The 17,089-nt window shown below is 42.7% G+C and overlaps 1 protein-coding gene across 1 annotated transcript in view; it reads right to left on the bottom strand.

Moving 5' to 3' along the window:
* The window catches only part of LOC137350494 (sorbitol dehydrogenase-like), a 36,063-nt gene extending 20,081 nt beyond the window's left edge, over nucleotides 1-15,982 (bottom strand). Inside the window, exons 1-4 of the mRNA XM_068015150.1 lie at nucleotides 15,845-15,982; nucleotides 13,476-13,509; nucleotides 9,481-9,645; nucleotides 7,653-7,812 (exon numbers count right to left, since the gene is read on the bottom strand). Coding sequence (XP_067871251.1) covers nucleotides 7,653-7,812; nucleotides 9,481-9,645; nucleotides 13,476-13,509; nucleotides 15,845-15,898 — 413 coding nt within the window. The 5' untranslated portion in view covers nucleotides 15,899-15,982. The remainder of the gene's footprint in view (nucleotides 1-7,652; nucleotides 7,813-9,480; nucleotides 9,646-13,475; nucleotides 13,510-15,844) is intronic.
* Between the last annotated feature and the right edge of the window lie 1,107 nt (nucleotides 15,983-17,089).

Below are 17,089 nucleotides of genomic sequence, written 5' to 3'. Positions count from 1 at the left end.
CAAATGAGCTGAGTCAAATTATAAGTGGACATGTGACCCGGACTTACTTCCATACTAAGGTGCGGGACAAGTCAGTGCCTACAATATTAACAATAAGATGTGACTTGCTCCGACAGTTCCTTCAGTCAAGATGTAATACTATTTGCTCGTTGATGTCTCAAGCACTGGGTGCACTCAACCTTGTCTGACTGGGGTGATTGGCATTTCACTCACACAAGTAGAAGATTCACATCAAGATCAATCAGAACAATGGGACATTGGCAGGAGCAGGGTGGGGTGGTGAGGGAAGAGGGGGGGGGGTGGGGTTTCGTATCTCCAGTTTCTGCGCATTTCTGCTCAGGGCACGACAATGCAGAGGTTAGATGGCCTTTCTGTTCCTTGGAAACAAACTTCTCCATTCTGTTTTCCTCTTAATACCCCAAGCATTGCAGAAGATTAAGACCAAAAAAAAAAAATGATGATTCTGGTAATCCCCCTACAGACCTTGCAAACTGTGGCTATTTAACATTTCAGCAATGAATAGTCATTTATGGCATAGAAGGAGGCCATTCAGCCCATCGATTCCATGCTGGCCCTCCACCGAGCAATCCAGTCAGTCCCACTCCCCGGCTCGATCCCTGTAGCCCTGTTTACTTCCTTCAAGTGCCCATCCAATTTCCTTTTGAAGTCATTGATTGTCTCTGCTTCCACCACACTCATGGGCAGCGAGTTTCAGGTCATTACCACTCTCAGCATAAAAAAAAGTTCTTCCTCACATCCCCCCTGCATCTCTTGCCCAAAACCTTCAATCTGTATTCCCCAGTCCTTGTACCAGCAGTTAATGGGAACTAATTTTCCTTGTCTAATTGCCCTCCTTTTTTGCACGCTATCCCTATATTTATGAAGCTCAAGATCCCATATGCTTAGCTAACTACTTTCTTAATATGCCACCTTCAAAGATCGATGCACATGCACGCCCCAGGTCCCTCTGTTCCTGCACACTCTTCAGAATTGTGCCATTAAATCTGTATTGCCTCACCCTATCCCTTCTGTCAAAATCCATCACCTCACACTTGTCTGTAGTAAATTCCATCTGCCACTTGTCTGCCCATTCAGCTAGCCTATCTATGTTCTGTTGCAAGCAGTTGATATCATAATCACTCTTTGCTCCTTTTTCAAGTTTGGTATCATTGGCAAATTTTGAAATTCTACTCTGTACTCCAAGATCCAAATAAAGTGGTCTAGTGATGTTACTTTTCACCATCAAAAGTAATGGGAAATGTAGTGACCATTAAGCAATGTACTATAATTAGGGTTAATTATGAGAGCTGGACTATGAAAGCTAAATATAGCAGAGAATTATGTTGCAGGTGATGATTCACAAACTGTCATCAAGCTTACACAAGGAAAGGTTCCAGGGCTGGAGAGGAACTTGGACTGGGAGGGGAAGGATCCATTTGCCTACCAGTGACATAGGTAGGACTAAGAAAGAGATTCTGCTGAGGGAGTGTGAGCAGCTAGGGGCTGAATTAAAAAACAGAACCACATCTCTGGATTACTACCTGAGCCCCGAGCAAATTGGCAAAGGTCAGAAAGTTGAATGCGTGGCTCAAAGATTGGTGTGGAAGAAATGGGTTTCGATTCATAGGGCATTGGCACCAGTACTGGGGAAAGAGGGAGCTGTTCCGTTGGGATAGCTTTCAGCTGAATCACTCTGGGACCAGTGTCCTGGTGTATAACTGGGGCTGTAGAGAGGGCTTTAAACTAAATATGGGGGAGGGTGGGGGGGGGGGGGGGGTGGGAAATTTAGAAAGTTAAATGAGAAAGGGCAAGGCCATAGTCCAGGGTAGCGATACAGATAATGATAACCAAAGTGTGACAGGAAGGGACAAAGTGTACAAACATAACTGCACCAGCAAATAAGGTCAGAGTAGGGAAAAATGGTAAAAAGACAGAATTAAAGGTTCTTTATTTGAATTCCCTATTCGTAACAAGATGGATGAATAGATAGCACAAATAGAAATAAATGGGTATATGATAGCCATTACAGAAGGTGTGGTTGCAAGGTGACAAAGACTGAGAACTAAATATTCAAGGGTATTTGAAATTTCAGAAGATAGGAAGAAAGGTAAAAGAGTAGCTCCGTTAATAAAAGAATGAGATCAGTACAGTCGTGAGAAATGATCTTGGCTCGGAAGATCATGATGTAGAATCAGTTTGGGGAGATAAGAAATAGCAAAGGAAAGAAGTCATTGGTGGGAGTAGTTTATAGGCCTCCTCACAGTAGCTACACTGTAGGGCAGACTATAAACCAAGAAATAATGGGGGCTTGCAGGAAAGGTGCAATAATAATTGTGGGCAATTTTAATTTTCATATAGATGGGACTAGACAAATTAGCAAAGTCTGGAGGATGAGTTCAGAAAGTGTATTAGGGACAGTTTCTTAGAATGATACGCTCACAAGCCAACCTAGTCTATTTTAAACCTGGTAATATTTACTGAGACAGGATTAATAAATGACCTCATAGTAAAGGATCCTTTAGCCAAGAGTGATCATAATATGATAGAATTTCACGTTCAGCTTGAGGGTGAGAAGTTTGGGTCTGAAACTAGTGTCTTAAATTTAAAGGCAGTAGAAGGGTATGAAAGTGGACTGGGAAAATAATTTAAAAGCTAGACAGTAGATAGAGGAGCAGTGGCAGACATTTAAAGAGATATTTTATAACTCTCAACAAAGATATATCCCTTTGAGAAAGAAAGACTCCATGAGAAGGATGCAACATCCGTGGCTAACTAAGGAAGTTAAGGATTGGATCAAATTGAAAGAAAAGGCGTACAATTCTCCAATGATGAGTGGTAGGCCAGAAGATTGGGAAAATTCTAGAAACCAGCAGAGGATGACTAAAAAATTAATAGAGGGAGAAACAAAAGGGTAGCTAACGTAAGCATTGGTCCCTTAGAGGATGAGACTGGGGAATTAATAATAGGAAACAAGGAAATGGCAGAGACTTTGAACAAGTATTTTGAACCTGTCTTCACTGTAGAAGACAAAAGCACCCCAAGAATAACAGAAAGTCAGGAGGCAAAAGGGAAAGAGGAACTTAAAATAATCACTATCACTAGAGACAAAGTATGAGGAAACCTAATGGGACTGAAGGCTGATAAGTCCCTGGATCTGATGGCCTGCATCCTTAAAAGAAGTGGCTGCAGAGTTAGTGGATGCACTGGTTGTAGTCTTCCAAAATTCCCTAGACTCTGGAAAAGTCCCAACAGATTGGGCAACTGCAAATGTAACACCTCTATTTGGAGTTTGGAAGAGTCTTTCGTTCTCTTCATGTTCTTTTTGCGAGGCTCTCTCTTTCTCCCTCTCTCTTTCCTCAAATTCAAGTTTCCTCTGTTCCAATTGTACCTTTGCTAGCAATTCCCTGTCTGGGTCTACTTCTAACCCTGTTTCTGCCTCTTCAGATTCAAGGGAAAAATGATTGGCCACTAGACTTAGGAGTTCAGACTTCCTAGCCTTGCCACGTACAGTGATCCCACACTGCTCAGCCATTTTTCTCAGCTCCTCCATAGACACTGCTTTTAACTTATCCCAAGTTACTTCACCCTGGCTTGGAGAGTTATTCACTTCAGTTGCAGACATGTTAGTATATTCAATCACACATAACCACAAAAAAACTTGTATTAATCTTGCTCTTTTTTTGATTGGGAACAATTTGGCTTCCCATTGCCAATTTCTTTTGTTTGTCTGTGAGTAAAATCCCAACGAGCCCCCAAATTTCTGTTACGACCAGTTGAGAAAGGTGTCTAAGGGTCTTTCTCAGCCTTCACCTGGTCTTATTGTAACCGTGTTTTAGCTCCCTCTTGGTGAATCCTTGTTCAGTTAACACCTATGGATACATGCCACGGCCCACGGTAGCATGCATATGCGATACACACATGCAAATAGAGACAGAAAAGAGCAGAAGAGAAAATAGTGGAGAGGTTTGAGGCAATCTCTGAAGAGGGTTTTTTGTTACTATGCTTCGAGCTCGCTCTAGTCCTTGCTTGTAGGTAGATCTTGCTTTTCGTTGGGGCCCAGTATTCTTCTTAAACCTTGTTCACTGTAGGAGACTTTTCTCTCTCGGGGTTCATATATGTCTTCAATGGATTCTGAAGCTGGTGAAAATGAGATGAGAGCAGACAGGAGAGAGTTCTTTTCCAGTCCAGGAGCAAACAGCTTTCTGAGTTCAAATTCTCTATGGACAATTTAAAACTCCCCTAGTTGGCCAGCAGGTGGTCACGTGACTGACTGGTTTGACCAGGTCTCTTTTGCGTATTGGGAGCAGGGACTGATTCCTTTGTTCCAACACTGTCTTGCTAGTATGCAAAAAAAATGTCTTTCCAGTCAGGGGCTTGGCAACCCCTTGTCACAGGCCTTCTTTTCTTCCCAGCAACAATTAAAAAATTTAATTTCCATGTGGCAAAATAAATGTGCACGACAGTGATACAATAAAAATGTAAGGAATTTTGTTGAGATGAAGCATTGAGATAAATTGTAGAGTTGGTGAATGCTTGTGTGCAAGTTTATATAATGTACTGTCTGTAATTCTGGTTTGAATCAGAGACAGATTGATGTGATAAAATTTCTCTCTTTTCTGAAGGTTGGAATAGTCCCGTGTGAAATTAGTTTGGGCAACTTCTTAGTAGGTGTGCGCCAAACCGCAACACTGTTCATAATTTGGCAGAAATTTGCATTCCATTGGCACATTCTCTTACATTGATTCCTCAAGCCGTCCACCCCAATGCACCATGGTACTATCCACAGGATACACTACAGTTAATCTCCATAGCTTCTTCATCAGCACCTCCCAAACCTGAAAGGACAAGGAGAGCACGTGCACTGAAACACCATCATCCTGCAAGTTCCCCTCTGAGGCACACATCATACTGACTTGGATATACATCGGCCGCTCCTTCATCATCACTGGGTCAAAATCCTGGAATTTTCTCCCTAACAGCACTGTGGGAGTATCTTCACCACCTGGCTTGCAGCAGGTCAGCTTCTCAAGAGCAATTAGGGAAGGTCAATAAGTGCTGGCCTTCCCTGTGGTGCTCACCTGGTCACACAACTCTTGACGCTCCACTAAAAGCAAGGACTGAATTTGCCAACAGTTTAGCACAGAATTAAATCATGTGATGTTCCATTGTAGAATATGCCACTAAATAATAAAGAAGCAGTGTGTTGGGGGCGGGGGGAAGAGATGGGAAGAAAAAGGTTGGGGAAGCTGTTCATGAGAAAATAAAACATGTGGACTCTGGGTGGAGCAGGCTAGATGGGCCACTGAGCTTTTGCTCACTCTGTGGTTTGAAGAAGGTGCTAGTTTTAGCTACGACTTGAATTTATTCACTACAGCAGCGCTCCTGTCCATTTCTTTCTCCCTGTAGGCTGTAACACAACAGTAATTCAGGGCTCCCTAGCAGCATGGGCCATCCCTGCTCAAACACTGCCCCCCACCCGCTACACTCTGACCACCCCCCTAGCCCTCACCGGGTCCTTGCTGATTGTTCCTGGCAAGGCCCGACCCCCACTTACCTTTTTGGAGGTCAGCGTCCATTCTTCTCTTCTTGCTGGGTGCAGTCCCGGTGGAGCTGCTGGAACCGAAGAGCCTGCTGGCCCTCTGATTCGTCGGCAGCTCTTGGAGGCAGGACATCCCGCCACAGAGGGGCAGAAGCCCCGACTGAAGCCAATTAATTGCCTGAGCCACGCAAAATTGCAGCACGGCTTTCAGGCCCAGTGGAGGAGGGCTTGCCCATGGCTTTCCAGCCCCATTAAATTCCGGCCCATTTTTCAAGTCGTAAGCGATTCTGACCCTGGACTGTTTGCAGAGACACAATCCCATGCTGGCTGTTAAAGCTGACAAGGTTCATGAGGGAATGGGCAGGGATCTCCAGCACCAGGATTCCAGCCAGTGGTTTGAAAGCACTTCCGTGGTAGCTCCCTTATAAAAGATGTAGTAGGTGGGTAGCCTAGTGTGAGGCTCAGGGATGCTAGCGACCTCCAAATCTGTTGTGGATGATGATTCTTTAACTCTTCCCTTCGATCTCCCGCATTATCAGAGTCCAAGCATGATCTTAGTCCAGACTGAGTCCTAACTGTACCCATCGCCTCATCTTCCATCCTCAAGAGTCCAGCATTGGTCCTCAAACTTACGTCTTGTCCTTTTAAGGCTGAGGAAGCTGGAACTCTCAGCATAGAGAACCCCTTCCCTCAACCCAGAGCACAGGCTCAGTGCCCAGACTGGAAACCCCATCATGTCCAGGGAGTGACATATCCAAGTTCTGCCAAAATTTATGACGGGAACCCTCTGGAGTTACAGCGGGAGTCCGCAAAAACGGAGAAGCAATTTCAGGGCCTCTATGTTCTATTGATACTTTATGGGAACTCATAGCAGTATTGGGACGAAGTTAAAATGTCTCTATCTGGAGGTTCTGTGCATTTCTCTGTATCCAAGAAAATATATGCTTGGTGTATTCACACCACTAGTCGACTAGCTTAGATGCACTAAAGAGCAAGCTAGATAAATACATGAGGGAAAATGGAATAGAGGATATGTTGATGGGGCTAGATGAAGTAGGGTAGGAGGAGGTTCGTGTGCACCGGCATGGACCAGTTGGGCCAAGTTTCTGTGTTGTAAACACTATGTAGTTCTATGCAATACTAAGTCCCTGATTAACAAATCTCATAGGTGACTGCCATTATTGTAGCTAGTCAACCACCTGGCAGTTACCATCGCTCTCTTTATTACTTACAGCTGTTTTACTTCACAAATGTAAGCATTGTATCAAGAAAGCTTGCCTATGCTCCTGAGCAGTGTTCATGCAAGTGGGAAGGTTACCTTTGTGCTTGTTTTGTTTTTGTCCCAATCCAGAGCAGTAAGTTTGAACTAGATCAAAGTATCTCATCAACATTGCTCAAATGTATCCAATTGTCTTTAAAATGTTCAATTTGGTAATAAGAGTTCCCATACTGAAAGTGACATAGCGTGAACTATTACAAAATGACACTTACACTGGGGGAAGTGTTGGTGGACAAATGCTTCACTAAAGGGATTTGCACAGACTTCATCCCAACCTATACACAATAGGAGACCATCATATCAACCTTCCGATGGTGGAGCAATCATCCAGTTAGGGCAGTATCATAAGATAGATCACAGTGTAACATCTTTTAGACCTCAATATTGGTCTAATGACCACAGACAGCAGCAAACCATATAGCTGTGGTTTTGGTCAGGAACTAACTATTCTGTCACCTTTGTATCATACAGCCCCTCTAATAGTAAGGAACTAGCAGCTGGCTTGTTCGAGTGCGCTTTACTCCAGCTATCCTTGCTTGTATCCCTCCTGAAAACCAACAGGCCTCTATAGACTGCGTTCTTGTATTCAGTTGAGAGAATTACGCTCTGTGGGTCAAGGCAAATATCCTAAGCACAAGTGAGACAGTTTGCTTCGACAGGATGCTTTAGCCAGCTGGGCAACTGGAGGACTTGCCATAAACTCCAACCTCTATGGCTGGTGAATTCATCACCAGAGTACCGGATACTTGTGGCTACATTAAAGAGGATTTGGTTTTATGATCAAATAACTTATTTAACAGACCATAATATCATTAAAACTTGCGAAGGACTCACTTATAGCAGTAGTTGGCTTTGTGGACAAAATAGCGGCACATAGTCCCATCATCGGGAGGCATACCAGCTGCAGAGCATGTTGGGGACAGGTTGTAACGCCCAATTCTAACAAATTCATCGTTCTCCCTGGGGACCAGGGGTTCAATGGTAACCTTGTCACCTGCAGCAAAAAAAAACAACTTGGACATTTAGTTCACAATGTTTTTTAATAGTGAACATCAGTGTAGTACTGTTAGTGAAAGCTACAGAGTCTTAAAGACACACACACACACACACACACACACACACACGAGGGAAAGCTTGTTTTTTGCTCATTAGAGAATCTATGTACAAAATGTATTTCCCAGGAAATCAGCTGCAACACTGGTTTTCACGTCCGTTCAATGTTACACTCCACTGACCTCACTGGAGAGGAAAATATGGCAGAATGTAAAACTGACATTCCATGTGATCTCATCAGCTACCAGGTGGGCAGATTAGTTTAAAATTACCCCCTATAAATCAGTACTTTTAAGAATTAATTCAACGACCAAGAGTACTTTGATTGTACGAGTTCGGTTAAAACAAAACTGGGAGCCATGTGTCAAGCACTACCACTGTGAGCAGGTTTCCTTTTTACTACCCAAATATCATGCCACATCATCGCAGTGGCGCAGTGGTTAGCACCGCAGCCTCACAGCTCCAGGGACCTGGGTTCGATTCTGGGTACTGCCTGTGCGGAGTTTGCAAGTTCTCCCTGTGACTGCATGGGTTTTCGCCGGGTGCTCCGGTTTCCTCCCACAGCCAAAGACTTGCAGGTTGATAGGTAAATTGGCCATTGTAAATTGCCCCTAGTGTAGGTAGGTGGTAGAGAATATGGGGTTACTGTAGGGTTAGTATAAATGGGTGGTTGTTGGTCGGCACAGACTCGGTGGGCCAAAGGGCCTGTTTCAGTGCTGTATCTCTAAATAAATAAATAAAGAGCTCCACTACATTAGTGTATGTTTCTATTTCCTACACTACAGCCATCTTGGAAAGCACTGTGAGTGAGCTGCTTCTAGTTATGAACTTGGGCCCACCAGGAACTAAGGGGTAAATATTCTGGCATACCCATGTGCCAGGAGCATATATCATTAAAATAGTGCACTCCTCGTCCACGAGTTTCTATTAACTTTAGCAGATGATGGATGATTGCAGGCTAAGGGTTTTATCCCATCAAGGGACGGCACATTGATATTTCAACTCTGATGTTAACACTGCCCAAAACAACTTAAAAACAGAGAACTCCAGCCGGCAGAGTAAGGACTTTTCCATCTCAATCTTGGCTGGTTTTATAGCCAGGACCTCAGAGCTCAAATCATCATGTGCCAACCTAATACATCACCCAGTCCCGCAAAATTATTTCAGGTACAACACAACTCCTGCCACCCATCTGGTAAAGTGGCAAATGAGATAATCTTGTTATTGCTTCTCTCACAGCAGTTTGTTTGGATTGAGGGATTTAGGCCTGACTTTCCCCCTTCCCTAGCCCTTGGGAAAATTACTTTTTTGGACCCAAGCCACATTTACACTTCCAACTTGGCCCTTGGCCTTTAACAACCAGTCCCTTAGACCTTAGCAACCAACAGTTTGGACCTTAGCAACCAATCCCGTGGCTCTTGGAAACCAGTTCCTTAACCTTCAACACCCAGTCCCTTGGCCCTTGTCCTTAAGCAATGTGTACCCTGTGCAACCAGTGCCTAGGCGCTTAATTAGTTTAGTTATTTCTATTGCCCAGACTGGATGGAAAGTAGGAAGCCATTGGGTGAATTATTTTGTCAGCTCAATGCAGAACTGTAAGTAGACTGACCTGCTTTGAGATGGTTCACACCACAAGACACTTTAACCACAGTCCCTGAGGCTTCATGCCCAAGAACGAGGGGTTTCTTGACGACCATTTCTGCAAATTTTCCTTCTACCCAGAAATGGACATCGGTACTACAGATCCCAACAGAATTCATCTTCAGCAGAACATCTGAAAAAAAACAGCACAGCAAGAAAGCTGAAACATTGGAGGTACTACATCCTGAACCAGATAGACAGGGTGTCTTGTTTTGAATGTCAGAGAAATTTTTTAAGACCTTAAAAAAATAATATGCATTTATCTTAACTTAATAGAAAGAAAATAATAGTATAATCTAATATTTTAATTTATTAGTATGGCCGATCAAGAATTGAGGGAGGGTGGAGGTCAGAGGCCTCAAGGTGGGGGTGGAGGGAGCGGGGTGTTGAGGTGTAGGTGGGAGTGGGTGCCTGATCGTGGAAGCAGCTCAAGGAGGTATCTATGTCCAGTAGCTAGGTGTAAAGGCACTCACCTCCTAAATCCGCCACATCAGCACCTCAATGATGTGGTCGGGTTTCCTGACGCTCAGCCAACCAGAGTTAAAGTTGAAAAACTGAATGGCATGGAGGCTCAGAGCCTCATTATTATATTTAAACTTCCAACCCACTTCCTTAGAGTAGGTTGGTCTCCTACCTACCTTCCAGTCTCAGTTAAAGCTGGAAGTGGGTGGGTTGGAGGCTGGTTTGGGTTGGAAAACTGATTTTTCAGACTTTGAAGCCCCACCAAACCCAAACCCACCTGTTTTTAGGTTACAATTACCCCCAGTGTTTTTAGAAACGTTCAAACAACCTACTGGGGGTTTCGACTTTAAGGATACTAATAGTTCAATTTAAGATAGAATAAAGGAACAAGGTATTAAGCATCATACTAAACAGACTGAAATGATCTACAGCCTACACCCTGAGAACAGTCGGCTTATTTTATCCCTGAGCTTTGCATGCACTAGCTACAGAAATGGCTGTGGAGAGGATCATTTGGAAGGGGTTGTCCTCAGAGTTCTAGTGGCAACTTGGAAGTGCAGTAGGAAGTATCAATGGGCTAGGGTCTCCCCTTTCTTTCAATTAAGTGTCGATGAGTTAGCCTCTTGACTTCAGCTGTTTCTGGTGGCTTCCGTGGCTTGCCTTACATTTCCATGGTGTTCTCGGCTCCTCCAACTCCTGTTGCTGCTTCCCATATTGCCATCAGTCTTTTTTTTTTCATGCTTCTCATTTCATCCTGCAATTGCAGTGAATTTTTCATGGCTTTATGCCTAACTCTCTCAGGGCAAACCTTGACCCCATGTTCTAAATTACAGCTAAAGAATGTTGTACACAATTGAATGAAACTAAAGGGTTTTGTTTAGAATCAGGAAAGCATGCTAATAATTTGTGCAATGGACATAGTCTAGAAGCCAAGCTCAAAGTAACCTATCAATACAAATTGAGCCACCTCTAACAGCGAGGCAAACTATTTGAATGTCGTATCCATAGTTCTGTTCTTTGGCCTCCTTGTCTCGAGAGACAATGGGGAAGCGCCTGGAGGGGTCAGTGGTTTGTGGAGCAGCGCCTGGAGTGGCTATAAAGGCCAATTCTAGAGTGACAGACTCTTCCACAGGTGCTGCAGAAAAATTTGTTTGTCGGGGCTGTTACACAGTTGGCTCTCCCCTTGCGCTTCTGTCTTTTTTCCTGCCAACTGCTAAGTATCCATAGTAACATTCCAAGATACTATACAAATGACCTTACCTGATGATTTAGGAGGTGAGCGGGCAGTTGGAAGAGGCCGTTATTCCAATGTGTTGTAGTGCTGAGAGGCACAGGTAACACAAGCACAAGTCTTGCCTTAAATTGTGAGCATATTGGGGAACATAAGTTGAAACCTGTAGCCGCAAGCAAGATTGGAAAAAATGTCTCCCCACCTCTGTCAGCTTCAGCAGTTAATAATGTGTTCATTAACACTTTGGAAAACCGCTGAATAAATATTTTGCTAGCAATGTAACTTTAGTATCTGTTTTGGAATGGAACTGGAGACTATGGTGATTTGTGTGGAATAAGGTCTTCAAATGTCACCAACACACAAAGGTTCCAATGCTGCTTGGATGGGAGAGGTTGGCCTGAAGGGCAACAGGTCAACCATGGACTAATCAAGTATGAATATCCTGCAGTTTCATTACCTTTGGGTTCAAGGAATTCTCAGTTTCTCCTCTGGAGATTAAATGATTGGAATACAGTTCATGACAGGGTAGATTATATATACGTAGGCTAAAAAGATAGTAGCTTTAGGGAGGGTGTTGTGTCAATCTGGATCATAAGTGTCTGGTGAATTATATATTAGAGCAAAACTGAATTTCTGAACCTGTATGGAAAAACATTGCTGAAGATCTAAACCTAGAAATTACCAAGACTTAATCCTTTTGGATGACTAATGGGCCCGATTTTAACTCTGTCTAAGTGAACGGGTAATGAGGCTGATTATTCTCTCCCTATTATAGCCATGCATTAACGTATTTAAATGGATAGAAATTCCTGTATTAGAATAGTGGACTTAGAAATTTCGAAGTGCATTAATGCTCAAAAAATCATGGGAGCTTTTTCAAATGCCAGTCTTTTTTTTTTCTTATTCACTGTTCTCAGGACATGGGTACTGCTGGTAAGGCAATATCTAGTACCCACTCCATCACCCTGAGAAAGTGGCAGTGAGCCTTTTTCTTGAGCCGATGTAATCCTTCTGCGGATGGAGCTCCCACGGTTGTGTTGAGTAGGGAATTCAAGTTGCTACTCCATAAGTAGCATCACTACTAGAACTACCTCACAGCTCAATCAATAAATCTCTGGTTTAAAAGAGAATGATGTCCTTTTCCATCCAGTATGACAATGAGCTGTAAGTGTCTAAGCCTAACCCAGCTCCAGCTGAGAAAAGGTGGCATATCTGAAAGTTCTGTGCAGGAATGGGTGAAATGCTAGCTAGACCGAAAAAAAACATTTATGGCCACCTTTATTTTAATAACTTACATAGGTAAGATGAGTGAATTTAACTTGCTGTGTAGTAGCAAAGCAAGTTTAATGTGTGGTGGAACCTTCGAAGAAAGAAATTGTTACAAAGCTGTAGGGCATAAAGACAGAAAATGCTGGATATACTCAGCAAAGGTTAACTAACTACAGCCCACGACTTTCTATAAGAAAAATGTAATCAGAATAATCAGTAGCACAACCAAATATGCTTGCAGCAGATACGTCAAAACATTTTTCAAAACTGCATCACTTTATTGCTCGAAAGGGCTGATTCCTTGCTTGAATGGTCCTGGAGAATAGCAATGCTCACAGGGAGCACCAATGGGGAAATCTTGGGTCTGCGCAGTGCCTGATTTTACATCCACTTAAATTAATGGGCAGAAAATGGAATTGATGATTTTCTTGATCACAGCTCCCTGTGAACCCCACTCTTCAGTGGGAGCACCCAATTGAACAGCCAGCCCAATAATGCTGGCCTGTTACACTGATAATTTAATAGCTTGAGAGGTGGGGGAAGATGCAGAGAACAATGAAACTAATGTTGCTGATTAAAAGGTTTTTTTTTCCAAAATAAGAGAGAGAGAGAGAGAGAGAGAGAGAGAGAGCACAGCTTGCAATTGCATGGTTCTTCTATATTGACAATGGTAAAGGGGAAAGAAATAAAATTGTCCATTTGTGTCATTTCTGCCAGGCAGCAGCAACTTGTGATTACTTCAGGATTCACTTATACTCAGCAGTGATGCTAAAGTTATATTGCATAAATTAGGAGCCAAGACCTTGATAGGTCTGCGGAGTAAATATTTTGCAGCCTGAAGATAATCAAGGGTTTGAACCCAGGAGCTCATTGGAATACTCCTCTAAGGGTTGAGCCATTTGTCACCTAAAGATTAATAGTATAATGTGCTGGAAAATGATACAAGTAATTAAAGCACAGCAACAACATTCAGGGACCATAACAAGGAAAAACAGACTCACCACCAGGGCAGAGCTCTGGAACTGGACGTTTTTCCTATGAAGAGAGGAAAGGTAACTTGTAAAAAGAGGTCAGGTTCTTCCGAGACAATTTACGCATGATAGAAATAACTGCTAACTATATGTAAGCTGCAAAAGCACAAAACTTATTTCATTAGTCCAGTTAAATTAAATGCTCACTTGACGTCAATTCTCCCTTTTCCAGCCTATTAGCATTGATACTCAAAGGAGAATGAACCTTCTTTCTCCCCAGTAATCACGATAAATGAGGGAGGCCATTTGACCATCTTAGTTGATCAAACAAGGAAAAAAAATCTTACAATCTCCCCATCTTTCCCTCTATCTGGGTCTTCAATGTATCTCAAATGCTTGCCTTTACCACCCTATCCTGGAGACCATTCCAAGGTCTTATGACTCTTTACATATGGAAGTTCTTCCTGACATAACTCCTAAATTGCTCTTTAGATTTAGCCTATGACCCCCTTGTTCCACGTCATAGATAACATTGATGTATTGCTCCAGAATTACTTAGTCCGAATCATTTTCTATATTATATACCCTCTCTCTACAAAGTCCCCTTCTCTTTTACTTCCTTGCAAGACTAAAAAGCCCTACTTTCTCTAGTCTTTCTTCATAGCTCAATCCTTTCATGCTAGGAGATCATCTTATTTGCACTGCTTCTGTGTCATGAATAAAAAGGTATCCAGGTTAAAGGGCTTGTCCAGCAAATATGACAGGAAGGAGTCATAGAAATATATGTATATAGGACTTAGGAGCAGAAGTAGGCCCTTCGACCCTTCAAGCCTACTCCGCCATTTGATAAGATCATGGCTGATCTGACTGTGGCTTCAACTCCACTTTCCTGTCTTCCCCCCATAATACTTGACTCCCTTGTCGATGAAAAATCGAACCCAGTCTTGAATATACTCAATGACCCAGCCTCCATTGCTTTCTGGGTAAGAGAATTCCACTACTAACGAACCTCTGAGAGAAAAACTTTCTCCTCATCTTCGTCTTAAAAGGGAGATCTCTCATTCTTTAACTGCATCCCCTAGTTCTCGTCTCCCCCACAACAGGGAACATCCTCCTGGTATCTATTCTATCACGTCCCCTCAGGATCTTATATGTTTCAATAAGGTCACCTCTCATTCTTCTAAACTGCAACGGGTATAGGCCCAATCTGTTCAATCTTTCTTCATAAGAAAAGCCCTTCAACCTCAGAATGAGTCGAGTGACACTTCACTGAACGGCTTCTCGCACAATTATCAAATAGGCAGACCAAAACCGCACACAGAGTCAACCTAGATCCTTGCTATTGAGTCACTGCTACCCTAGGCCGCCCTGTCTCTCCTGTTCGGCCCAAATTTAGGCTTCTGATTCGACAATGCTGATCAATAACTGGCATAACTTGAGAGTACTTGAACCAAAATCCAACTGTGTGGGATCATGCTTTAATGGAAATTAAAGATCAGTTTGAGTCCATTAGAAAGGGCTAAAATGCAATTGCATTTCCAGAGTAATGTCTTTCTAGAACTGTTTAAAGATCAAATGCTCCTCATACTATTCCACAACCAGAAGATAAATCTGCTAGAAATTCGATTAATAGTTTGGCATTTTACAATGTGATTAACATTGGACCCGGATTAACAATTTCCCCACGTCACATGAACTTTTCCATAAGGTACATTTTTAATCACAAGCTAAACCTGAGATAAATAATTGAAATGCCTCATCGTTTATTTCTTTGGCATATAACAGTTTAATATAATAAAAGTTTATAAAAGTCTCATGAAAGTTTTTTTTTTAAACTTTTTTTGTAGTCCGGATTCGCACGGCAGTTCAGACAACAAAACAGCACTAAGAAGAATCAAATACCGACACGGGAACTTAATTTGGGGGTTTGGGTGAGTCGCGTTGATTAAGTGGCACCACTGTGCGACACAGTTAAAAATTACTAACAGTGCAATACCGACGTGACATACATCACTCTGTCACGTACATGCTGACAACAATAGGGAAAGAGTTACCCCCCTCCCCCCTCAAAAACCCCCTTTGCAAGTCCTGACAACGACCGTTAAACCACACGGGAGGGAACATAAATTAACCCTTCAAAGCAGCGTTTGTAATGATGTTGCTGAATACACATTGGACAACACAACAACCCTTGAACCAATTCCATCATCATCTACCCCATCTCTTTGACTACTTCTCCCCCTAAATTGGTCAAGAAGTCCATTTTCAATGGGTTTCTCTGTGCACTTATATCTAAATCCCCCCTCCTTAAGAAGCTGATCTTTCATCCTGGCAACTTCGACTTTCTGATGTTATACACAGTTGATATATAATAGAAAACAAAGAGGCAATTTGATTACCAGTTTCAACTCTCCACAGGCTAACACTAAAGCCATGTTTTCTTGCTGCGACATGTTTAGTCTGAAATTGGTTTCTTCCTTACTGCAGGTTGGACGGTCACTGGCAGTCTGTAGGTTTCTAATTAAAGCAAACTGTCCCCTTTTTTCAGGCTACTTTCGCCTTTTCCCCCGAGCTGGTGGATATGCCCACGCTGCCTGCACCAGTGCAACTGTGTAACTTACTTAACTAATCCTTGCATGGGGTTTAATAAGCTCCTGTCATAGACAACATCCATGGCAACCTTTCAGGCGTAGGACCATGTCAACAGTTCCCATGGTTACGTCTATGAGGGGGTACGTCAGTCATGACCCTTCAGGGCCAAGATTGGTCAAGATACCAACCTGTGCAGATTTCTAGCCAATCAAACGTCAGCTTCCTCAATATAGCCCCCCCCCCCCCAATCATCAACAAAGGAGGCAAATTATTTATGATGTGGAATGGGGTAGGGGAGTACTTTCTGTGCACAGACTACTTGCCTCTTTCAAAGAAGTCTTCAGGAAATAAACTGAACTTCCACAGCATTTTTAGTACTATTATAAATCTAGGAATAGGAAAAGGCCATAAGTTCTAACCTGAAGACCAAAGTTTTGTAATAAAAACAGTGCTGGAAATACTCAGCAGGTCAGGCAGCCAATGTGACCAGAACTGATGAAAGGTCACAGACCTGAAACATTAACTCTGCTTCTCTCTCCACAGATGCTTTCTGTTTTTATTTCAGATTTCCAGCATCTGCAGCATTTTGCTTTTATTTTAGTGACCAAAGTTTTGTGTCTTTCACTATGCTGTGCTGCCAAAGCACCTCGTTGGCCAGAATGTCCTCTGTATTTGCACCCAGAGACACGGGTAACTGGCTGTAAATCAGTAATACGGTCAAAAGATTGCGGAAACGTGGGCGTAAGTGATGTACTCATTCCCCGATCCTTTACAACCATCTATCAATCCCTCCCCCCTAATGCACCTCTACCCAGAATAATGGCACCCCATCCAGCTTCGTGAATGAGTTTCCTGCAATTATACTTCCACTAAAGCGCTTTAAATTACCACCCAATTTTCAAGCATAACAGAAAACAAAGTATTTTTTCTGTTTTTTTAATGCAGTTATTTGGTGATTTTAAATTAATTGAGACCCCCCCCCCCTGCATTTTCTGTTACCATTAGTGCATTTTTTACAGTATAAATATGACACGTTAAAAATTGAAAAGCTT

This window comes from Heterodontus francisci, chromosome 35 (genome assembly GCF_036365525.1).
Source record: "Heterodontus francisci isolate sHetFra1 chromosome 35, sHetFra1.hap1, whole genome shotgun sequence".
Lineage (NCBI taxonomy): Eukaryota > Metazoa > Chordata > Chondrichthyes > Heterodontiformes > Heterodontidae > Heterodontus > Heterodontus francisci.
The sequence above is the reverse complement of the archived record's forward strand: the minus strand, read 5'-3'. Positions and strand labels throughout refer to the sequence as shown.